The sequence below is a fragment of the Mustela erminea genome, chromosome 1 (assembly GCF_009829155.1).
Source record: "Mustela erminea isolate mMusErm1 chromosome 1, mMusErm1.Pri, whole genome shotgun sequence".
Classification (NCBI taxonomy): Eukaryota; Metazoa; Chordata; class Mammalia; order Carnivora; family Mustelidae; genus Mustela; species Mustela erminea.
This window is the reverse complement of record NC_045614.1, coordinates 102,168,087-102,193,916: the sequence shown is the minus strand read 5'-3', so window position 1 is coordinate 102,193,916 and position 25,830 is coordinate 102,168,087. Positions and strand designations below refer to the sequence as shown.

Here is a 25,830-nt window from a genome sequence, read left to right as displayed (position 1 = left end):
TGCTCAGCGGGGGGCCTGCTTCCTCCTCTCTCTGTGTGCCTCTCTGCCTACTTGTGTTCTCTCTCGTTCAAATAAATAAATAAAATCTTTGGCGGGGGGGGGGAAGAAAAGAAATGTTCATACCTAAAGCATGGTTTCCTTGGCAAAAAATGAAAGGTTATCTATTTAGTTCCCTAAAAGAACATCAGGAGAAACGGGGTCCTCATAACAGGCCCTTGAGATAAATTTTTTTTTTAAACTTTTCCAAGGAAGTATAGATAACCGTATTGCCCTGCATTTGGGATTACATATAAGGCTTAATTTGTGAAATACACATGATGCATTTGACACTTTTCTCTAAGAAATTACCAACTGTGCAATAGGGAAAGCTTTAGCTTCCCAAGACATTCTGCTTGGATTATCTGTACTCTTTTAGCCATAATATCCTGAAGGTGAGAATTGTTGAGGGAGCAAAACAGGCATAGACCCCGGTGTCTCACTAATCAAAACTCCCTGCAGGCTTGTTTTCCAGCAGGCCTGGGTCCCCGCCTTTACTATACTATTGTACGTCCTAACATTTCCGTTGATTCCAGTTTATTATTTTTTTAATTTATAATTTATATGCCTACCTGTTTCCCAGAAAAAGAGCTGAAGCAACTTAAGATATGTATTCCATGCCCCGCCACCCCAAAAAAACACTCAGGTGATACTAACCTAAAAGGCAGGAAGGAACCAATGTTGACCTTACAGTGTCTGTATTCTGCCACACACTTTATAAACATCATCTTGTAGTTCTGAATGAACACTTGACTTTTGCTCAAGAGTTTTTTCACTGTAGTCAAAATATAGAATTGGAGACATTACAGAAATTACTGAAGTTTTAATGCATCACAACTAATAAGCCCATGAACTTTTTTCTGGTAAGAAAAAGCAACAGGAATCTTCACAAGACTCCTAGAAATACTTCTTCCCAGTGAAAGTTTTTCAAAATACGAAGAAGCCCTAAGTTGATGGTATAGTCCTAATTCAGGGTTTGAAAACTAATACAACAGGCAATGGGAGAGAACAGGCAGCGCCTGGGAATGCTCAATAAGAAACGACCTGTAGATACAAGTTGTCTGTGCTGCTAAAATGTTTCTTCCTCCAAGTCCTCCCCATCGCCAGAAGACCAGAGGAAAAGATGAGAACTCTGTCACTTTTTCTTGCCTCTCCGCTTGTCCTTGTCTTTGCCTTTACGTTTAGAATCCTTGCCATCATCTTTCTCCTTCTTAGGCAGTCTGAAGCCACCAATTTCCCTCCGTACCATAGTGCCTCGCCACCAGGCCTGGAGCTGGAAGAGAAAGGGGGAGTGAGTACGATAGAACAGGCCTGCCAATCCCCATCCTTTCTGCATAAGGGAGTTGTCTTGTCATAAAGTAACTTATGTCTGAAGAATGGTGTGTGTCTGAAGCATGGAAGCCGCCACGCATGCTAAACTCTATTTATTCCATCCCCCTTTTTTTGAAAACAGGTCTTGTCAGAACCTAGCAGATAGCCTGGGATAACTTAGATAAATAGGATTCTGAGAAGATCATCCGGGGTGTCTGGCTGGCTCAGTTGGTAGAACATGTGACCTTGCTCTTGGGGCCATGATTCAAGCCCTACATTGGGGATAGAGTTAATTAAAAAAAAAAAAAAACAGCTTCTCCAAGAGCTGTTCTGACTATAAGTAATATTCTTAAATACGACCTTCAGGCATAAATTCTAGGTCCCGCTTCCTCTGCTGACCACCACTTTCCCCTGAATTAAGAGTTAGGGATATGCCCCTTGCTATGTGAACCATCTCCCTGCACCAAGGACTGCAGGCAAATTCCAGTAATAGCAAAAGGCCATCCTTCCGTACCGATCTGTTTCATGCTTCATAATAAATGAAAAAGAGACTTTGTGTTGCTCAGTGTTAGGCCAGCTATGAATTGAACGTGCCCTCAGATGCCAACTGTGGGACGCCTGGCTGGCTCCGTCGGGTGAGTGACTACCTTAGGCTCAGGTCATGATTCTGGATTCCCAGGATCAGGTCCCTGCTTTGGGCTCCCTGCTCCTTTCTCTCTCTGATCCTCCCCTCTCTTGTGTTCTCTCTCAAATAAAAATAAAATCTTAAAAAAAAGATGCCAACTCTGGCTTTCTACCTTTATGATGCTCTTCAACTCCAAGTCATCCTGTTCTCTCTTCTTCCTGGTCTTCTCCTTTTCTAACCGATCTTCAATGATGACCTGTTCATATTCCCTTATCTGTAAAAGTAAACATGGACCCTAGGTTATAAGACTGTCCTGGCAAAGTATGGCCAGCCAGCCTTGCACTTTTAATATAAAATTTGAAAATAAAGCCTGCCAAACCTTAAGATAAACCAACGAAAAGAAAAACTAAGTGGATTCCTATGGTATAAATATACTAACTATATAAAAATGTTTCAGTTTGGAGCAAATTTGCTGTAAAATCTTGCATAAAAATGAACTAGTAACTTGTGTGCTTAATGACCTCAAAGTACTGTTTCTTAAACTCATAGAAAGTACACATACAAATAGCAGTCATCTTTTAAAAGAGATATTTGGGAAGTTTTACAGTTATTCAATGATGAAACAATAATCAGAAGCTTTTTAAAATTCATAATTTACAGATTAGCTTCAGAGACCATAAAGTAGAAATAGTAACTGCATCTATCTCAAGAGGTGGTGAGGGTGAAGTAAGTCCTTTGGAATGTTAATAAGTGCCTGGGACAGAACGAGCACAATGGAGGCTTGTCAGATGCCGCTAATACTGTCCCCATCGTGGATGCCGTCATCCTCGTCATCATCATGGGAGAAGAGGCTCAGTGGTTTACAGGCACACCTCCACTTTGTCATGCAGCTACTGTAGCTCAGCTACTGCCCATTCCTCAGGTGTGCTCAGCCTTAGACTGTGGAGAATGCTTCCTTACCGTCCTTGCAAGTTCTTGAAGGTGTGCTAAGTCACTGGCCTTAGCAGCTTTGAGAGCATTTAGTTCATTCTGTTTCATTTCCGTGTCCTTATCAAATTTCTCCATCCAGAACTCTAGCTTTTCCTCAAGTTTCTGTTTGGAAAGAACATTAAAACATGGTTCCATCAGACACAAAGCTTTATTATGAAATCATTTATATAAGGTTCGAGAACCAGCAAAACTTCCCTATCGTGAAAAAAGGCAGAATCATGGCTACCTCTAGGGGCAGGTTGCTTGATTGGATCAGGAAGGGACATGAGGGAGACTTTGGGATGTTGTAAACGTGTTCTCTATGTGGGTGGTGGTTACAGGATGTGTGTGTGTGTGTGCGCGCGCGTGCGCGCACGCGCGCATGCAAATGTTCATCAAACTATATGCTTAATGTTTGTATACTTAATATTATTACTCAATTTAAAAACAGAAGGAAGAAGGCCTTCCAAGGGGTCTGGATAAGGGAAATTGGAAGGAATAAAGGGTAGGTAGAAAATTCTAAAGGATAAGGAATGGCATCAGATAGTTCTTTGATTAATAACAGTAAATACTAGGGCTGCCTGGTGGCTCAGTCAGAGGGCGTATGCCTTCAGGTCATTATTGGGTCATTATTGGGTCCTGGGATGGAGCCCTGCGTGGTCGGACTCCCTATTCAGTAGGGAATCTGCTTCTCCCATTCCTCTGCCCCTTCCCCCTTCTCATGCTCTCTTTCTCTCAAATAAATAAATAAATAATAAAATCTTTAAAAATAAAAACAGTAGATGCCAATTGAGAAGGGTACAATGTCTTCAAAATCCTAGAAAATAATAAATGTGAATCTAAGATTCTGTACTTAGCTAACCTAGAATTCAGTTGTGAGGAAAGAAAGACTATACCTGGTCTTTCCAAAAGAGTTACTCAAAAGTGTATTTTAGCAATGAAATCTAAAATTTCATTTTAGAGATAGTACATGTGAGAAACGCATTATAGAGTGAGAAGCATGTATATTTAAGCTACATAAAATACTTTTTTTTTTAAAAGTAAACCATAATCTGGAACTAAAATCCCAAATTAGGCACTATGTCTCCTGGAAAAAACAGATAGGCTCTGAAGACAGAATGCCTAGGTTTCGCTCCTAAGCTCTGGCCCTCAAGTATGTTAACTTAAATTCTTTAAGCCTCAGTTCCCTCATTTATAAAATGGAAATACGTAATGAATGATTTCAATATGGGATGTAAGAGAGGAAGAGAAGAGGTAAAACTTTGCTTTATTAAAGACAAGAAGATAGAAGTATTGATTAACTCTAGACTTAAGATGAACAGAGTATACATATATATGTTAAAGTACAGAACAAAGTATAAAGAATATACTTTGAACAAAGTATAAGTATGTTAAAATGTGAAGGGTTACCACTCCAAGAATATAATGCATAACTTCCAAACTCCTAGATCATGTACCTCAAGAATGAAACCTCAAGAGGAGTCTTTAGCCTATAATTCTGAAACTAATAATACATTATATGTTAATTGAATTTAAATTTTAAAAAATAGAACAAGTGGAATATAAGAAAGAACAGCAGCATAACGCAAGGAAAACAACACAAGCTTCAGAGCCTATCAGAGGCCTGTTCAGATCTTCAATCTCCCATTTTCTAGCTGTATGTATTGGACATGTTAATTAATACCTCTGAGGCTTTGTTTCTTCTTTTGTAAAATGGGAATATTACTACTTATGTCCTGTGAATATTATGAAGAATAGATATAATGTATACGGTGCCTGGCACTAAAAGGCTTTCAATAAATGGTGCTTATTTTAATTATCAATCAATAAATAATCAAAAGTTTAAAAAAAAAGAGGAGTCTTTCGGTTGTACATTGACATGGAATTTTTTAAAAACGTGAGTCAATTATTCTGATCAAGTTAAAGAGAACATCAGTTTGGTGCAATCATGTCTTTAACATCTCTAAGTCTTGTTAACATTTTTTTCTTTAAAAAAAAAAAAAGAGAACAGTCTCCAGGCAGGTAAAAAGAAATGGCTAAAATGTAATAACATCATTTGATATTTATTGAACTTCTAGATATATTAATTTCTATTTATGGCAAATGATACTGGTTTTTATTTTACAGTAATATAAAAAATTTTGTTGAAGTGGGTATATACAAAATAATAACACCGGTGGTATGCTGATATTACAAAACTAAGAAAGTGGTATGCAAATGATGAATTTGCACTGGACAGCAAGAAACCAAACAATATGGGACACCTGGGTGGCTCAGTCAGTTAAGCATCTGCCTTCCGCTCAGGTCAGGATCCCTGCTCAGCAGGGAGGGAGCCTGCTTCTCCCCGAGCCTCCCGCTCCCCGTGCTTGTTCACACACTCTCTCTCTCTGACAAACAAAATCTTTAAAACAATTAACTAAGAAAAAAAAAATCAAACAATAAAAATTCCATCAATCCAACAGAAGAAGGAAAGAAACACCAAAAAGCTTGAAAAGCAGGAAATATAAAATAAGATGAAAAAAGTAAATACAAATAAATTAAAAGTCACAATAAAAATAAACTGTGGTAAATTTCCATATCAAAATAGGGGCGCCTGGGTGGCTCAGTGGGTTAAAGCCTCTACTTTCCGCTCAGGTCATGATCCCAGGGTCCTGGGATCGAGCCCTGCATCGGGCTCTCTGCTCAGCGGGGAGCCTGCTTCCTTCCTCTTTCTCTCTGCCTACCTCTCTGCCTACTTGTGATCTCTGTCTATCAAATAAATAAATAAAATATTTTTTAAATTTTTTCCTATCAAAATAGTCTCCAATTTTTAAAATAAAGTCAATCTATGAACGATTTATAAAAATCACAACTAAAACAATATAATCATAGCAAAAAGAAAGCAGGTTTGGCAAGTAATATCTGGAAAAACAGAATTCAAGCCAAAAATAATTAAATGAGAAAAGGCATGTTCTATTAAAAAGATATTGTAGTTATGAAGTTTTATATTCTAATGCCATTTTAGAATATATAAAGCAAAGAAATTGACAGATTCGAAATCATCTTGGGAGGCTCTCATACTTCTCTGAAATTAACAGCTCAGCTAGATCAAAATAAATAACATGAAGAATCTGACAGACTATTAGACCTTTAAAAAAAAAAAAGATTGTATTTTATTTATTTATTTGAGAGACAGCAAGCAAGAGAGAGCATGAGCCAGGGAAGAACGGGGCAGAAGCAGACTCTCTGCCGAGCAGGGAGCCTGACATGGGCCTTGATCCTAGAACCCAGAGATCATGACCTGATCTGAAGGCAGGCACTCAACCAACTGAGCCACCCAGGCACCCCAGATTTATACCTAACAGAGAATACAAATTCTTTTCAAATACCCATGGAATATTCACATAATCTGAGCATATATGAAGCCCAAATGAGGGCTCAACAAATGCCAAAAGGCATAAAGTCTTACATTTCACATAACGACACCACAATGGAAGACAGTGTAGACGTCAAAGGGTTGTCAGCAATAGAAAGCCTACACATTTCTTCTCCAACTCCAGCTACCTGGACATTTAAGAAATACACTTTTAAGGGCACCTGGGTGGCTCAGACGGTTAAGAGTCTGCCTTCAGCTCAGGTTGTGATCTCAGCATCCTGGGATCAAGCCCCACATCAGGGTCCCTGCTCAGCGGGGAGCCAGTTTCCCCCTCTCTCTCTGCCCTTCCCTCTGCTTGTATTTGCTTGTACACACTCTCCTGCTCTATCTCTAAATAAATAAATAAAAGTCTTTAAAATTTAAAAAAAGGGATGATAACTTAAGCATTATGTATCAAGGGCGCCTGAGTGGCTCAGTGGGTTAAAGCCTCTGCCTTCGACTCAGGTCATGAACCCAGGGTCCTGGGATCGAGACCTGCATCGGGCTCTCTGCTCAGCGGGGAGCCTGCTTCCCCTCCTTCTCTCTCTGCCTGCCTCTCTGCCTACTTGTGATCTCTGTCTGTCAAATAAATAAAAATATTTTTTTAAAAAAAAGCATTATGTATCAAAACCTGTATACTGCAGCCAAACAGTACCCAGAAAAATATGTCGGGTTACATGAATATAGTAGAAAATAATAAAATTCAAAAGTCAATGAACAGAGCATTTTAAAAACTAGACAAAGATTAACAACATAAGCTCAAAGGAAGTATAAGAAAATAATTACTCAAAACTGAAGCGAAAACCAATGTGAAAATGAAAAAGTATTTGCTCAATAAAGCCAAAAGATGGTTTTTGCAAAGACCAATAAAATGGTCAAAACTTTGACAAATCATTTAAGCAAGAAAAAGGGAGAGAAGACACAAATTTCTTAAAATAAAGATGAGGGGCGCCTGGGTGACTCAGTCAGTTAGGCTGCTGCCTTTGTCATAATCCTAGGGTCCTGGGATCGAGCCCCATGTTGGGCTCCCTGCTCAGCAGGGGGCCTGCTTCCCCTCCCCCCGCCTTCTGCTCTACCTGCTTGTGCTCTCTCTCAATCTCTCCATCAAATAAATAAATAAAATCTTTTTTTTTTTTAAAGATTTTATTTATTTATTTGACAGAGAACACAAGTAGGCAGAGAGGCAGGCAGAGAGAGAGGAGGAAGCAGACTCCCTGCTGAGCAGAGAGCCCGATGCGGGACTCGATCCCAGGACCCTGAGATCATGACCTGAGCCGAAGGCAGCGGCTTAACCCACTGAGCCACCCAGGCGCCCAATAAATAAAATCTTTAAAAAATAAAGATGAAAACAATAACTACATAAATAAAGGAACTTTTAAGTTGTGAGAGACTGTGGAGCACATCTTTATATTAATAAATTTGAAATGAATGTTTTAGATGAAATGAGTTCTTTCTAGGAAGAAATTACCAAAAATGACTCAAAAAGATTATTTAAGTGAAGACATCAATAATTAAAAAATTGAAAAGGTAGCTAACCATCTCCCCTTGAAAATGGTACTCAAAAAGATTGTCTATGACTAAATTTTAGTAAAGTTTCAAGGAACAGATAATAATCTATTTGTTCTATTGGTATTTTTAGGTTTCAGAGCATAAAAAGACGGAAAGCTTCCCAACTCAAGCTGCTAAGCTACCATAACTGTTACAATACAAAGAACACTAAAAAATAAATCTATAGGTTAAACTTGTTTATGGAATATAAAAATACAAAATAAAAATCTATAAACCAATCTAGCAGTCTGTTAAAAGAATAATGTATTATGAACAAGCAGGGTTTATCCCAAGAATTTAAAAATGATTCATCAATAAATGATTACTATATTTTACTTTATTAGCATATTAAAAAATAAAAAGCCTATATCTCAATGGATAGAAAAAATCTATCTCATAAAACATCAAAACTCATTCCAGATTAAAAACAAAAAACTCAGCAAGACCGAAAGGAAACTTATTTAACTTGATAAAAGTTTATCTACCATAAACCTATGTAGTAAACCTCATACAACCCCATTTGTGCCAGTTATCAATTTATTGCCTCTCTAAATGAATCCTTCACCAGCCAACTTTGTCAACCAGGATGCTTGCTCTAACTTGGTTCTTTTGCCACTTGGCATAGTGATAAGCCTTGTCAGTAGAGGGCGCTAAAGGGACATGACAGGAAAGCGTCTCTCCTTTGTTCAAGTCCTTCCTCTTTTGTTCCTGGGGCACAGGGCTGACAGTGGCCTGTGTGTGGGACACTGATGCCACTTATTCACCAACAAGTTTTGCTGACATAACAGGAGGATTCTTGCTTACCAAAGAACCCACCATTCCCAGTTTGTCCACTTTATCCCACTACCTATGAACCTGCTCTGACCCAGGGCAATGAAGCAAACATCTCTGTTCCTTCCTTCCTTGGATACCATCCTTTGACCCTAGGGTGTTTCTTTAGAGTTCTCTTTTATCCTTTCTTTGTAGCCAATCCCTTATTCTTAATGATTCTTTTGCTAAACATTCCCTGCTGAAAGAACTGTTGTGTTTTCTGTCACCTAATTGAACAGTGATTCAAAACTGGTACCAAAAGTAGCTTCTGTCCCACCTTCTCATTCATAAGTCCTACTAAGGCACCCAAAGTCCTTGCTTTGTCCTGTTCAGCAGATAGAATCAGCAAGGGGACTACTACAATGTTTTGTAGAAAGTCAAAGGAAGCAAGATCTCTGCAGACCATATTATGGCAGAAAGAACAGAAGGGACACAGCCCTGATGCGAGCCTGTGAGGATGTACGGTTGACCCTGCCAGGTAAAAGCTAACTGCTTCTGGAGGTTCTTCCAAATTGGGTTGGAGACACAGGCTTTGGTCAGCCGCCTGCCGATTGCCAGTGGCCTCTGAAGAATTTCCCCAGTCAAGATACTACACCTAGAACTGTAGCTGCAATTGGAGTCATCACCTGATTGCATTTACAATAGTCTACAGTCATTATCCAAGATCATTCAACTCAACAGGTCACACTGCTTAGCTAAATGGGGATGTGGTAAGTATCACTACCTCTGCTGCTTTATTTTTTGTTGGCACTGATCTCTGCCTTTGCAGTATGGGTGCAGCATCTGCTTATGATTTACTATGTTGGTAGGAAGGGGAAGTTCCAGAGACTTCTACTTGGTCCTTACTACCATAATGGCCCTCACTCCATAAATCAGAGAATCAATGTGGAAATTCTGTCTGTTGCCGAGTATGTCTATTCCAATTCTATGTTCAGTAATGGGAAATAACTACAGGGTGGATCCACAGAGCAAGTGGGCCTGGAGTAAAGCAGATCTGCCGATCACCTGAGCACTATAATTTCTCATTTTGAGTAGGGATGACCACGGTATTGTTTCAGGTCCCTAGGAATTAATATTAAAGCAGAGCCAATGTTTAGTAATCTGAAAGGGTCTGGATATTTTCTGTTTTCCAGTGTACAGTAACTCTAATAATAGCCACAGGTCCCTTTGAGTAGGCTTAGGGGAAGATTCACAGTATATACCTTCCATAATGATGTAGAGTTCATCCTCAGGGGGACCTGGCCCTTCCACTTAAGGGGATTTGGTCTTTGAATTGATTTAGTTCTGGAAATTGGAGGAGAAACCATGACTCTTTATTGTGGTTTTGGCTTTCTTCTGTTACATACATCAAGTAATTCTTTATCAGGCTGCTCATGAATTTTGTTCATAGGGGTACCATGATTAATTAGCCATTGTCAAATATCACTAAGAGCAAAGGCATTCTGATTTCTGGTACATCCCTGCTGTCCTTCATGGTAAATGTGTTCACCTTTCTTTGGCAGTTAAGTGCTGCCTCATGTCCTCTGGCTCTGCAGGATCCCATCATCACCACTGAAAGCAGGGAAGCCATTTCAATGATGATGTCACCCATGATCTTACGTGGCCTACCTAGGAAAGCAACCAAAGACCTTTTTGAGGATGTGAGTGCTCCCCTCACGAACAAATTTCTCAATGTCTTAGTATGGGAGTGTCCTCTGGGAAGAAATGTCTCACACTAACTCATTACATGTAGGTGTTCAGCAGCAGATCTGTAGGTCACACAAATTCACTCTGATATTCCCATTTCCCTAAGTCTTTAGATTCTCTCCACCAAATCCTACTAGGGAAGCTGTGGCATCTCCACCTCATTAAATGTGGGCCACTGCCGAGTCGCTGAGTCCAGTTTCAAGTGAACCGTTAGAGTCCAGCTTCACAAGCTATCACATGGGATCCAGAATCTCCAGTAAGTATGTCCATATCAATGAACGTGACTCAGTCTAGCGTTACATTCCACCCTCGTTGGTCTATCACCCTTAGAATCCATTCCCACACATGTCTCCCAATTACAAGCAAAGTCTTGTAATTCTTTAGGTTTATAAGCTATTTCCCTCTGAATTATAGATATCTGAATTACCTGTACCCTGAAGCTTGCTGAGATTTGACTCTAGTTATGGGTCCAGGGACAAGAGGAGTGATTGTGCTGGGTGTTGAGAGTGAGCATCTGACTTAGATGAAGTTATTACTATGGCATTTTCACAGAAAGTAAGACTAATCTCCCAGACCCGCAAAGGCATACTACTTCCACTGGGAAGGGAGGCTCAGAGTTACTTGGGAGTTGAATATTATCAATTACTTCTGAATCCATTGAGATATTCCTATTATGAGTTTCAGTGTCCCATTATTTCCCAATGAATGCCCTAACCTGCACATGAGAACCTGGGCTAGACTATGAATTCATGTGTAATACTGACTGAAATACCACTAAAACCAAAAACAGAACAATGGTGCCCCATTATCACTACTACTAGTCAACATTACACTTGACACTCAAGCTATACAATAAGCCACAAAATGGAAACACATACAAATAACAAAAACGAAAATGTAAAATTGTCTGCAGTCGAAAAGATTTTCTAGATAGCAAATCTAAATGAATTAACTGAAAAACATTAAAACTAATATGAGAGGGCATAAGGCATCTACAGTGATATGCAAAAATGAATAGACTTTCCATATACCATGCATTTACAGACATAGCTAAGAATGTTTAGCATTGTTATACTAGCAGAATTGGAAACAACCTGAATGTCCAGTGGCAGAAGAATGGCTAACTAAATTTTGGTCTACCCTTCAATGGGATATTATATAGCAGTTGTATTGCTATTGGCAACAGTAAGACAAAGTATATTTTTTAAAAAGTCTGGAATAATATATGTGGTATGATCCTATTTATGTCAGAAATATTAACAAATAAATAAATAGATGGATAGATAAATACTAAAAATGTAAGTATTTAGGACGCCTGGGTGGCTCAGTTGGTTAAGCCGCTGCCTTCGGCTCAGGTCATGATCCCAGGGTCCTGGGATCGAGTCCCACATCGGGCTCCTTGCTCAGTGGGGAGCCTGCTTCTCTCTCTGCCTCTGCCTGCCTCTCTGCCTGCTTGTGTTCTCCCACTCTCTCTCTCTCTAACAAATAAATAAATAAAATCTTTAAAAAAAAAAAAAGTAAGTATTTAGGTACATAAACCAGTATGTATATCAAGAAAAAGATGTGGAAGAACTACTGGAATAATTTGGGGGTGATTATGAGAGCTTTCACTCTTTCTTTTCAAAATCTATGTCTTTCTGGGGGTGCCTGGGTAGCTCAGTGGGTTAAGCCTCTGCTTTCGGCTCAGGTCATGATCCCAGGGTCCTGGGATTGAGCCCCACATCGGGCTCTCTGCTCCGCAGGGAGCCTACTTCCTCCTCTGCCTCTCTGCCTACTTGTGATCTCTGACTGTCAAATAAATAAATAAAATCTTTAAAAAAAAAAATCTATGTTGTGTTACTGGGCTGACAATCTGGGAAACACTGACTTCACCCATCCATTATCCATTCACCCACCAACTAACTCATCGGATTGTTATTAAACACGTGCTAACTAGGCATCTAACACTGAACAAGGAACATGGTACATAATCCCTAAACTGCCTGTGTATAAGATCCCATTCCTTATTAGGAATTTAGATTTTGGTTTTAGTACCTGAGGTAATTTATACCTGAGATAGCAGGTATAAATTATTTTCTTTAACCACAAATTTGGAACTGTTTACTGAAAATTTATTAGCTTTCTCAAAGATAAACTGAATTCTAAGCTAGAAATTTTTTCCTTATTCATCCAACAGGGATTTTTTTAAAAACTCCTCTCAGCTTAGTTTGTTATTAGTTTTAGAAATACTAATTAAAACCACTTCAGTCACATATAATTCACACAAGAAGAAATAAGATGAATAAAGAAATATGTATTTTGTAAGTGAAACACAAACCCATCAGAGCATGGAAAAGTTTTGGGGACCCACCTGCTGCTCTTTTCTAAGGAATGTTTCAATCTCCAGATGAATCCTGTTCTCTTCTTCAGTTTTCAACCTCAGTTTCTGTGACAACAATAAACCAGTATCAGGAAATCTTGCCAGCAAGGTTTGGAATGAGAAATTCTCAATATTAGAGATCTGTGGCCAGATCTCAATTTTCTTTACCAGCTGAGATCCCAAGAATCCTGCCATATTGCTCTAGGGCTGGGAAATCATTCCCTTCAACCCAGTTCATGTTCACAAATGTCGCTAGGCCATTTGCTGGCATTGTAGGGGACACATGCCAGTGCTCAGGACAAAAGAACCATGACCCACTTGCCTGGATAAAGTGATGTCAATTGAAGGAGAGAAACCATGCTTCAAGAGCACAAGGTTCTTAGGCCTAGACAAGGAAATTCCAGAGTGCAAGTAAAGTTTGTAGTCAGGGTTGTCTAACTAACCCAGGGGAGTAAGCTTTCAAATGAGTGGGGCCCAGGGAAAGCCGTCCTCCTCCCCAGGGATGACATGTTTGTTCCTTCCCACCTACCTACTGTTCATTTAGCCATTGGAGCCTTCCTTTTCTAGTGAGGGTCTGCCCCTTGTTTCTTTCTCCTACTCTTTTCCGCGGTGACTTTCCAGCTATATAAATTTAGGTTTGAATGAAATTCAGCTCTTTTGATTTTATATTTCTTAATGGAGGGATAAAAGGTACCAGCTGGGCAGCAGCAAAAACCCACACTTAATAAGCATCTTGTTTTGCCCGCGTTACCAGGAGAAACGGCAAGTGGTTTTATAAAATAAGGATAAAGTGACCAAGGGAAGAAAGTACAACTGACTTTCAAAGTCGTCACAAAAAAACAGTGGATGTCGGCTACAGTCCATCAGAATCTCTGCCTGCAAATACACAAGACTTCATTCTGTTTTTACTTCTGGTCTCAAATGTGAGAACTGCAGAAGAGCTGGAGCAAAGATCAAGATACTCTGCCTCTTCTTCCTCCTCTGTTAGCTGAAGCAATATGAAGAGTGACAGCTCGAATGTGTTCCTTCCTCAAGCAGCAGTGATTACCTCTATCTCTTCCAGCAAAAGCTCCTCAGTTCTGTTACATTTCTTCTGGGTCTGGGAGATCTGCAGCTCAGTGTTTTTCTTCATATAGCGATTTTCCATGTTGGTTTTTGCCTTCATTTCTTGCAACTGGTCCCTGAGGTGAGCAATATACTCATTCCGACTCTGTAGAGGTAAGACCAAGTTTCTAAATTAAAATACATGCAGGGGGTGCCTGGGTGGCTCAGTTCCTTGGGCATTCAACTCTTGATTTCGGCTCAGGTCATGTTCTCAGGGTCATAAGATAGAGCCTGGCATTGGGCTCTCTGCTCAGTAGGGAATCTGCTTGAGATTCTCTCTCTCTCCCCCTCCCTTCCCACTGCCCCTCCCTTCAGCCCCCCCCCCCCCACAAAATAAATAAATCAGGGGCACCTGGGTGGCTCAGTGGGTTAAGCATCTGCCTTCGGCTCAGATCATGATCTCAGGGTCCTGGGATCAAGCCCCACATTGAGCTCCCTGCTCAGTGTGGAGCCTGCTTCCCTCTCTCTCTCTGCCTGCCTCTCTGCCTACTTGTGATTTCTCTCTCTGTCAAATAAATAAATAAAATCCTTTAATAAAATAAATAAAAATAAATAAATAATTTTTAAAATAATAAAGTAAAAAAAATATTCTACCTCCATTCAGTTCAGCCAGTGGCTAAAGCCTACCTTTTGTATCTATAAATCAACAAGAAAATGGATCTATTTTACTATTATTGCACTACAGGAAAGTTAGCCAATAATCATGGACAGTATACGTGAAAACGAAGGCTAAGTAGTTCTAAGCATCAAGAATGGGAGATTTTTTTCCTTGTACACTATTTGGATAGTCTGTATACACAAAGATTTCTCATTACCATCTCATTTTGGTAGAAAAAGCACTGCTCTAAATGATCAAAAGACCTGTCTTCTCACCCAAGCCCCCAATAGCTGTGTCAGCCTGGCCAAGTCAGTTAAACTCTGCACGTTTTACCTGCTATAAAATAAAAACATTAATATCTGCCCTGTCTGGAATATCTCAGCAAGTGATTGTAAGGAATTAATTAAGAATATGTAAAAACTCTTTGCAGGTCCCAAAGTGCTTGGCAATTTTAAGGTTTTAATATTCATTTAAAAACTATTCATTCAGTACCATACTAAGCTAAATAGTGGAGACCTAATAGACGTGGTCTTTGCCCTCATAGAGCTTACAGTCTAGTGATAGAGATGTGATTAAAATAAAACAAACTTTTTGAGGCACCTGGATGGCTCAGTTAGTGGAATGTGCACCTCTTGATTGCAGGGTAATGAGTTCGAGCCCACGTTGGGTATAGAGATTACTTAAAAATAAGATCTTAAGGGGTGCATAGGTGGCTCAGTCAGTTGGGTATTTGACGCTTGATTTCAGCTCAGGTCATGATCTCAGGGTTGGGAGAGGGAGCCCCATGTTGGGCTCTCTGCTCAACAGGGAGCCTGCTTCAGGATTCTCCCTCCCTCTGCCCTTCTGCCCACTTGCTCTCTCTCTCTCTCTCAAATAAGATAAATCTTTTGAAAAATTAACTAAGTAAATAAAGTCTGAAAAAAGAAAGCAAACTTTTTTAAAGGCACAAAACCCTCTTAAAGACAACACTCAATAGGACAACAGGCCATGGGAGAGAGTAACAAGGGAGGCCCACATTAGATCAGGTAGTCTATGAAGGATTCTCTGAGAAGGGAATGTTAAATCTGACACCTGAAGGGTAAGTATGGAGGTCACATGAAAAGTGGGATCAAGGAGGAGTCTAAGAAAGAGGAAAAATAAGTACCCAAGTCCTGAAGCCGCAAAAACCTGGATACATTCCAGGAACTGAAAGAAAACTCTGGAGACTATCCCAGCGAGGGTTGAGAGTGGGACAAGATGAGGCTGGAGAGGGAGGTAAGACAGACCATGTAGGCCCTCCGAGGCACTAGTATGGGGTTTGAATTGTAATCCAAGGGCCATGGGAAGCCTCAGAAGGGTTTTAGTCGGGGAGATAACATCTGATCATTTGAGAAGAACAGATGCAGCAGGAGTAATTTCACAGAGAGATGATTGGTTAGCTGACAGCATGACAAGCAAACACAATTAATAATGAAAACACACTGCTTTAGTCAGAGATCTCCGTTTCTCTAAATACCAACCAACTTTAGTTCTGCCATGTAAGCTGGATGGAGTTAGTTCTAAGCATTAGAAGAAACAGCAGAAATCCAACAGGATTATCCACAATGAAAAGCAAATATGGTTTAAAGGATCATAGGCCCCTAAACTTAGTCAGACTTCCTTCAACTCATTTTGTCTGACTTCTTGGTGTAAACACTGTGGAATCATTCCAATTATTCAGTTGTTCCGCCAGTACCAGAGCCTTCCAAGGAGATGAGTATCTCTGGCCGAGAACATGTTACCAGTCCAGCTGGCTAATACATTGCAGTACTTCTTAACCTCTTAAAAGCTGTAGGATTGTGGGTCTTAGGATTAACCTAAGACCTTTCTCAACTGTAAAATCCTGCCAGTGTCTTGCACAACTTAGCTACTCAATAAATGTTCATTAAATGCATTTTAAGAAAAGTCTTTTTTGGCTCCGTTTTCCCCTTCTTTCTACACTCTATTTCCTTTTCCCATCTCTTTCCATTTTGCTTCCCTCCTCCCTTCTGATTCAAGCTGTATGGTGGTCAGTGATAAAGTCTGGATTTCTAGGAAGACTTGAGTTAGAGCGAAATGTGACAGCTTCACTTCCTCATCGGCTGGAATCTTTATACCTATCTAACCATGTAGTCTTTCTTTGACACCCTGCTTATATACCACTTAAGCCCAGAAAACCTTTTCTAGAAAACCTCAGCCCATATAAATAACTGCAGTTTTGTTTCTCACAGAATCTAACGGTGTTGAACAGTTAGGTATTCATTAAATAGCATCAACACACAGATATACTTTCAAAGACTCAAGAAAATGTTCTGGTCAGTTTTCTTTATCAAACCAAATATTGAGTCTTTTGGAGTAAAAATATGAAGATCATAAATGCAGACTTAAAACACTATGAGTTTCTGCCTCTGGCAAGAAAATGATATTACGTTATGTAACCTAATAAGATCTTAAAACATTGGTCTACAATTTCCCGACTGAGCTGCCCAGGCGTCCCCATAGCAACAGCATTTTTTTTTAAGATTTTATTTATTTATTTATTTATTTATTTATTTAATTTATTATTTGACAGAGAGAGATCACGCAGACCAAACCTGACTTACAAATCACCAAAATGTCTTCAGATCTGTACTCGTTATTTGAATTCAGAGGAGCACAATTTAGTAATGGAAACGAGCAGCCAACCAATTATAGTTAATAAGGCTCCAACAGCTGCCACAAAAGTTTGAGCCAAAGGATTTTAATGGTGGTGTCTGTTTTCATAATTGAACACAAAGCAGAGATGAGGGTTTGGTTGGAGGGAAAAAGGAAAATGGGAATGTGGTCTATTTAAGTGGCAAAAGCCACAGAAAAAATACAGTTCCGTATTAAGTTAACATCTGTAGTTGTCTATGACTAACAGTGGCAGCTTCTAGAATACTCTCTGAATAAAATCTGAGCTACACAGTCCCCCATTCTTTTTTTTTTTTTTAAAGATTTTATTTATTTATTTGACAGAGAGAGATCACAAGTAAGCAGAGAGGCAGGCAGGGAGAGAGAGAGGAGGAAGCAGGCTCCCCGCTGAGCAGAGAGCCCGATGCGGGACTCGATCCCAGGGCCCCGAGATCATGACCTGAGCCGAAGGCAGCGGCTTAACCCACTGAGCCACCTAGTCACCCCACAGTCCCCCATTCTAAGATGCAGATGAAACAGATCCAGATTTCTAAAGTTTCAGGCTCCATCCAATTCCACCCATTCCTTCATTTCCATTTGAACAATTTCCTTTCCAATTGTACCAATTTCCTCTTCCCTTTTGTGATAAAGTTTCCGTACACCTCACTGTCTTGACGGATCTCCGCTGAGTAAACTCTTTTAAATGTAATGCCTTATACTATACACAATATTATACATGTCTAACTACAACAGAGGACAAGGAAGTATTTTTTTCCGTTGTATAAACACAATAGAGTGCCACAAAATGCAGTAATCAAAACAAAGAGGAAGCCCTTCAGATGTTTTTCACAAGACTGATCATGATTGTCAGGCTTCAGAGGACAATCCAGTAGAAGCAGCACTATAAAAGGGAGACTCTGCGAAGTCTACAGATGATGGGAAGGCAGACAGCTTTTAAAAATGCTGCTACTGGGTGCCTGGGTGGCTCAGTAGTTTAAGCCTCTGCCTTTGGCTCAGGTCATGATCTCAGGGTCCTGGGGTAGAGCCCTGCATCAGGCTCTCTGCTCGGCGGGGTGCCGGCTCCCCCCACCCTCCCCGCTCTGCCTGCCTCTCTGCCTACTTGTGATCTATTAGGTAAATAAATAAAATCTTTTTAAAAAAAAAAAAATGCTGTTACTACCACAAAAGTGATAAGACCCTAATCTCAGGGATTCATGTTAAAACCTGGCTAAGCCTCTAATGAAACTATTGAAGACAAGTTAGGTCTTCACAATTCTCAATTTACAGGAGTCTTCTAAACAAAATGAGACCTTTCATTTCACTTTTGCCTCCTCTTGGAGTCAGTTCAGGCTCTAATAAAAGGCTTTTGAATTCTGATATCTATTGCTTATCATATACCGGCTTTGAGTTGCTTGCAAATTAGCAAACGTGCCTTCTATATCTTCATCTACTTCCTTAACCCATTTTGGAGCCTAAAGTTCATCAGAGTCAGCTCAACCTGTTGTCTTAGGTACTCAACTCTATATCCAGTCCCCCCAAAAAGGAAATTAGTGTCATCAAAGAGTACAAAAAGCTGAGAGGCTAAGTGAAGAAAAGAACTGGGTAACATGCAAAAGTTAGTACTAGTGTGGCCAGAGAAAAACCAAAGTATGGTTTGGAGGATGGAGTAGTTCAGGCCTGTTTTAAAATAAGAAGCAGGGGCGCCTGGGTGGCTCAGTTGGTTAAGCGTCTGACTCTTGATTTCAGCTCAGGTCATGATCTCAGGGTCGTGAGATTGAGCCCCAGAGTCAGGCTCTGCACTCAGCAGAGAGTCTGCTTGAGATTCTCTCTCTCCCTCTGCCCCTGCCCTCATCCCAAGAGCATGTACTCTCTCTCTCAAATAAATAAATCTTAAAAAAAAAAAAAATTATGCAAAGCTTCTGCATAGCACTGAGCTTTCCAAAGTATAGTCAGTGACCATGGATGGCAATGTGACTGCTGAATAAAGAACCAAAAGCTGAGGAATTAGTGGTGCTACCATTGGCATAGGGCCACCCAGTCTAGACATTCATGTGAATCTGGATCCAAGAAACTTTAGGGTTACAGGGCATCCAGCTTTGTGCCCTTTGGCCCCTTCTGTAACCAGTCAAAATGAGTTGGAATGGGTTCATATCCTTCACTGTTACCTCATTTAACCTCAATAATCAGGGCAAAGATGAAGTAAGTGAGGACTCTTCTTTATCATCCAACCTTCTCCTTGAAGATATATATATCTCCTTCAAGGAGATTATATATATATCAGTGCTTGGGATACACTGTAGGCAGTTAGAAATTAGTTCTATTAGGATTTCTAACATACTTAGCAGTTTACAAAGTTATATATAGTTTACAAGTTTACAATGTTATATATATATACACGTGTGTGGTATATATATGTGTGTATATATATGTACATATATGTATATATGTACATATATAATATATATAATTATATAATCATATATGTGCATATATATAATTATATATGTACATATATAATTGCTTATATATGTACATATATACACACACACACACACACGTATATATATAACTTTGTAAACTGCTAAGTGTGTTAGAAATCCTAATAGAACTAATTTCTAACTGCCTACAGTGTATCCCAAGCACTGATATATATATAATCTCCTTGAAGGAATGTGTATATATATGTAATATATATATGTACATATATGTATTTACATATAATTGTAAATAAATACTATATAATATATATGTTATAAATTATATACAATTATATATTTTTATATATTTACCTAAATATATAAATTTAAGGGAAATGAGAAACCCTAGGCCCAGGAGAAAAATAAATCCTCTGTGGCATTCTGTTTTGAGAATATCTCCTCAATGCTAAATACCTTAGTGGCAGCTCCAGCACTGGAAAGGTTTATGGTATGTTCTAGAGGCAGCAGGATGAGGTAAGGGTAATTGCTTAAAGAAACTCCTGGTCAACCTAAAGCCACAGGTCTGGAGCAGATTAGATATAGCCCTAAGAAACACAACAACAAAGATTACAGACCTAGAACTTCAACATGGTCCAAACCCTGACCCCCAGGGACAAGGCAGATGTCTTACATGATGAGCCTCCCCCATGTACAGGACACCCATTGATGGTGTTTCCCCAGAGAAGCATGGCTTACAAGGCCCTCCATAATTTGTTGCCATCTCCCATTCTAGGTTCATCTATGTTATCCTCTCCATTTCTCTTCAAACTTCAGCAGCTATATACTGGCCTTCTTCTAGTTCCTTATAAATCCCAAGTTCTGTCTCCTTACTGAATATTTAGAAGTTTAACTTTCACTATTGCCAATAAGTTCCTGCCAGTATGACCCTCACACAGCTAGTAACTATAAACTCTGGGCTCAATACAAAAGGCAATCACATAAAAACATTGGAGTGTACAAAATCAGGCAGAATCTGGAAGGAGACACTTGTAAGAGAGGTACAGCATGTGCTGAGTTTCCAACTTTCCATGACCTTGATTAGACCATAGTCAGCACTACAGAGTGGAGGGTAGCAGTGGATTGTGTAAAGCAGTGAGAACCCTCATTGCAGTCTTTTCAGACTGAAGAACCAGAAAACAGATTTTTGGACAACTAGAGCCAAATAGTTTTCAATAATGCTGAAAAGGAGAGAAAAAGCTTCACATTTGTTTTATAAATTCTGTGCATATCTTTGGCTCACTCCTGAGGCACAATGGTGCCAGGAAGAACATAGGCAGCCCTGCCAAGGAGAAAAGGAAATGAACTGAAGTGAGCTACTGCCCAATGTCGGTGAGAGTTTTTAGTTTTAATTTAATGGAGTTAACTGACCACTAAAACAAAAATGTCAGTACACTTTGGGGGATAGAACAGAATGCAGAGCCTCTACAACATAATATTCACACTGTCCAGGACACATTCCAAAATGACTCCATATTGAAGAAAAAGAAAACCATGAACCATTCTCAAGGGAGATTAACCTTAAGATGCCAAAGGTTGGAACTAGCAGACAAGGATTTTTTTTAAGATTTTCTTTTTAAGTAATACCTATACCCAACATGGGGCTTAAACTCACAACCCTGTTGGTAGGCTCTACCAACTGAGCCAATCAGGCATCCCAATAGATAAGAATTTTAAACAAAGCTCAATAAAGAGCAATATGCTCATAATAAATAAAAAACAAGAAACCTCAGCAGAGAAATAGAACTATAAAAAAGGAACTAAATGGAAATTCTAAAACTAATTTTCTAAATTTTAAAACAAGAAAAGTACTAGAAGGGCTTAATAGTAGAATGGAGATGATGGAAAGTCAGTGAAATTGAAGACAGACAGAGATTATTCAATCACATGAACAAAGAGAAAAATTTTTTTAAGAAACAGAGAGACCTAAAGGTCACTATCAAAAAGTCTAAATAGGGATCATTGGAATTCTAGTAGGAAGAGTGCAACAAAATGGAACTTTAAAACTATCTGAAAACATACTGGCTGGGGCACCTGGGTGGCTCAGTTGGTTAAGTGCCTGCCTTTGGCTTAGGTCATGATCCCAGGGTCCTGAGATCGAGCCCCGCATCCGGCTCTCTGCTCAGCGGAAGTCTCCCTCTGCTGCTCTCCTTGTTCATGCTCTCTCCGTCTTAATAAAATCTTTTTTTAAAAAAGTCTTCTAACTTCTTGGGTGCCTGGGTGGCTCAGTGGGTTAAGCCGCTGCCTTTAGCTCAGGTCATGATCTCAGGGTCCTGGGATTGAGTCCTGCATCGGGCTCTCTGCTTGGCGGGGAGCCTGCTTCCCTCTTACTCTCTCTGCCTGCCTCTCTGCCTACTTGTGATCTCTCTCTGTCAAATAAATAAATAAAATCTTAAAAAAAAAAGAGTTAAAAAAAAAGTCTTCTAACTTCTATATAAGAAATAATGAAGACTCCCTGATCTGAAGCATAAACTTGTCCAAATAGCTAGGCAAAAGCTGACATTAAGCCCTATTTTATAACTTTCTAAACTGCTAAGTGTTTTAGAAATCGTAGTAGAACTAATTTCTAACTGTGTATCCCAAGCATTGTTCTCTAAAGTTACTGCTTAAAACTTGGGATGCATTTTCTTATAGAGGTAAATGAAATAACAGATTAGGTCCTAATGACCATAAAAGCCCATCAAATCCACTCTGTACTTGAAGTATAATACAGATGACATTATCAAACCTAACCATCATATATAAGGAGGTTTCTAATGTGCTTAATGTCCCATCTGGGACTAGTCTCGCATCTGGGATGCTGGAATACAGGAGACCGCCTGAGATAAGGTCTCCTGTAGGAAGGGGTCAGTGGTATGCCTGAGTGCCGTGGGAGAAATAAGAACAAACTGAGCATTCCCGAGTGCTGTGGTCTCCCCGAGTTCTACTGGGGACTTACTTACATATCCCAGACAGCTCTCTAGTTACTCTCTTCATACATTACTCTCTTTAGTAAAGGCATCCCAGGAGAAACAACCATTTCTCATTTGTAGTTTTTCTTTGCTTAAGAAAGATGGCTTCTTACATGGCCGTTTTGGCTCAGTAACTTCCGGTGTTGGATGGGTGATTCTTACCTGCACTTCAGCTTGCCGTTCTCTTTTGACATTAAGTAGCTGTTTTTGAAGAGATCTTATCTGTTTTTTTCCTTTTTCCTCCCTAGAAGAAGTGAGAATGATTTGTTTAGAGGGGTGTTTCTCAAACTCCAGCGTGCACGAGGCTCACCCCCAATGTTAAAAAACAGATTCCTGGGCTCTACCCCCAGAGATTCTGATTCGGTAGGTCTAGGACCAGGCCCTGGAATTCACATTTCTAACAAGTTCTCAGATGTTGCCAGTGGTGCTGGTTCATGGAACACACTTTTAGTCATACTTTACAGATCACTGCAATTTGTTTTAGTAAACCAGAAGGGAGATTTTGGTGTATGGGTTGTATCTCAAAAAGCTGCTGCTGAGAAAAAGCGAAGAGGAGGAACAGGAGTGGGGAAAGGAAGGGCAAGACATTCTCTTCCACCTAACCTTCTCTCTCCCACTTGGGGTCGGGTCAGCATTGAGTCCGAAGGTTCCCTCCACCTTTTCTCTCACATGGGTATTTCCCCTGATAAAAATCTTTGCATGAATAATCTCATCTTGGTGGCTCTCAGAACACATGACTTAACACACTTGCCATGGGCACACAAGCAGTAAATGGCAGGGCAGGATTCAAATTCAGTGCTATCTGAAGGAGAACGTAACTACTTTAGGTTTCTGTTTGTACTCAGAAACAGAATTCTGCTTACCTCTAGTAATGCCATTATCTAGTTTTAAAGAAAAACGAAATAACGAAGCCATGTAATAAATAAAATAATGTAATAATAAACAAAACAAGGGGCGCCTGGGTGGCTCAGTGGGTTATAGCCTCTGCCTTTGGCTCAGATCGTGATCCCGGGGTTCTGGGATCGAGCCCCACATCGGGCTCTCTGCTCAGCGGGGAGCCTGCTTCCTTTCCTCTCTCTCCTCCTGCCTCTCTGCCTGCTTGTGATCTCTGTCAAATAAATAAATAAAACCTTTAAAGAAAAAATAAAAAGAATAAACAAAATAAAATAAAAACTATCTTAGCTTAGGCTGCCATTACAAAAATATCAGATTAGGTAGTATATAAGTAACAGAATTCATTTCTCACAGTTTGGAAGCTGTGACCAAGATTTGGGTGCCATGAGATTCAGTGTCTGGTAAGAAAATGCTTCCTGGCTCACAGATGGTCATTTTCACTTGCATCTTTACATGATGGAATGGGTTATCTTTTATATGGGCATTAATCTCATTCCTGAGGCCTCCACCTTCATGACCTCATCACTTCTTAAAGGTCCCACCTTCTAATACCATCACATTGAGGGTTAGGATTTCAACATATAAATTGGAGGTGGAGTGGGGTACACAGAACATTCTGTCTATAGCAACAACCAAAACACCTTACCACTAAGTAGCACCTAGATAAGTACTGCCATTCAGGAATGTTTAGTAAGCATATACTTAACTAGAATCTTGAGATTGAGATTGTCTTGCCAAACTATAGATGATGTAATTCCCATCTATAGATTATCAAGAAATAGGTAAGAAAGATGTAAAATATTTATCTCATAATAAATTCAGAACCCTAGGGTCAATTCAGTTACATAAATAAGTGAAAAAGAACAGAACAAAGTCTCAAAAGGAAAGAAAAGAAAGAAAGAAAGAGGAAGGAAGGGAGGGAAGGAAAGGGAGGAAGGGGAGAAAAAGGAAGGAAGGAAGAAGGAAGGAAGGGGGAAAGGCTTAATATGTATGACTATCCTTAAGGAGTTCTAGGGCTCTGGTGAAGAGCTGGGTGCTGGATTTGGAACAGAAGTGTCAGAACAGACAAACAAAAAATTGGCAAGATCTAACTCTAGGAAGAAAAAAAGCTGTTCAAGAAAGGAAATTTAATAATTATATACTGTATATCTCATCTGTGAACTATTCACACATAGTAATAATCAAAATACTAAGTATTAATTTAACCAAAAATGATGCTCTAACTATACCAGGGGCATGGAAAAAACCCACTAGATTACATCTAAAACTATATTCCCACTGGTGTTGTTTGCCATAAAGAAGAAAACTCGGGCGCCTGGGTGGCTCAGTGGGTTAAGCCGCTGCCTTCGGCTCAGGTCATGATCTCAGGGTCCTGGGATCGAGTCCCGCATCGCATCGGGCTCTCTGCTCAGCAGGGAGCCTGCTTCCCTCTCTCTCTCTCTGCCTGCCTCTCTGTCTACTGTGATCTCTCTCTGTCAAATAAATAAATAAAATCTTTAAAAAAAAAAAAAAGAAGAAAACTGGCCAGTGTGAGAAATGAAAAATGGTATACTTTTTTTTTTAAGATTTTATTTATTTATTTGTCAGAGAGAGAGAGAAAGCACAAACAGAGGGAGAAGCAGGTTCCCTGCTGAGCAAGGAGCCCGCCCAAGGTGGGGCTCAATCCCAGGACCCTCCCATCGTGACTTGAGCCAAAGGCAGACACTTAACCAGCTGAGCCACCTAGGTGCCCCATGTACTATTGATTTGAAGGTAAACATTTCTTTTATGTTTATTGGCCTATCATATGTCCCCTTTAGTGAACTGTCTTTTCCTATCATTTTTAGATATGCCAAATCAAAAGATGTCTCATCTCTCTGGATCCGACTACACTTTGATTCATTATCACAATGAATGGAAATTTCAGCACATTAAGAGATAAAGGCCAGTCAGATCACTTTTTATTCCCATTCAAAAGCAATGCCCAATTAAAACAGCAATGAAGGCACAGCTGGGCAGCTCAGTTGGTTAAGTGTCTACCTTCCACTCAGCTCATGATTCGGTTCCTTGCTCAGCAGGAAGCCTGCTTCTCCCCCTGCTTGTGTTCTCTGTCTGGCAAATAAATAAAAGCTTTAAAAAAAAAAAATAGGGGTTCCTGGATGGCTCAGTCGTTAAGTGTCTGCCTTCAGCTCAGGTCGTGATCCCAGGGTTCTGGGATCAAACCCCGCGTCTGGCTCCCTGCTCAGTGGGAAGCCTGCTTCTCGCTCTTCCTCTCCCCCTGCTGTGTCCCCTGTCTCACTCTCTCTCTGTCAAATAAATGAACAAAAGCTTTAAAAATAAAAACAGGGGCGCCTGGGTGGCTCAGTGGGTTGAGCCGCTGCCTTCGGCTCAGGTCATGATCTCAGGGTGCTGGGATCGAGTCCCGTATCGGGCTCTCTGCTCA

At 39.9% G+C, this 25,830-nt stretch overlaps 2 protein-coding genes across 6 annotated transcripts in view; one reads left to right on the top strand and one right to left on the bottom strand.

Annotated features, from left to right (window-relative positions):
* Positions 1 to 25,380, top strand: part of LRCH3 (leucine rich repeats and calponin homology domain containing 3) — a 144,274-nt gene extending 118,894 nt beyond the window's left edge. Inside the window, exon 21 of the mRNA XM_032335959.1 lies at positions 25,235 to 25,380. Within this exon, the coding sequence (XP_032191850.1) occupies positions 25,235 to 25,285 (51 nt within the window). The 3' untranslated portion in view covers positions 25,286 to 25,380. The remainder of the gene's footprint in view (positions 1 to 25,234) is intronic.
* Positions 50 to 25,830, bottom strand: part of IQCG (IQ motif containing G) — a 51,682-nt gene continuing 25,901 nt past the window's right edge. For 4 of the 5 annotated variants that reach the window (XM_032336057.1, XM_032336047.1, XM_032336038.1 and 1 more), the window contains 6 exons: positions 22,677 to 22,758; positions 13,787 to 13,948; positions 12,730 to 12,804; positions 2,933 to 3,064; positions 2,145 to 2,246; positions 50 to 1,309 (listed from right to left, as the gene is read on the bottom strand). In XM_032336057.1, coding sequence (XP_032191948.1) covers positions 1,172 to 1,309; positions 2,145 to 2,246; positions 2,933 to 3,064; positions 12,730 to 12,804; positions 13,787 to 13,948; positions 22,677 to 22,758 — 691 coding nt within the window. In that variant the 3' untranslated portion in view covers positions 50 to 1,171. The remainder of the gene's footprint in view (positions 1,310 to 2,144; positions 2,247 to 2,932; positions 3,065 to 12,729; positions 12,805 to 13,786; positions 13,949 to 22,676; positions 22,759 to 25,830) is intronic. The other variant, XM_032336073.1, reaches the window with a different exon arrangement.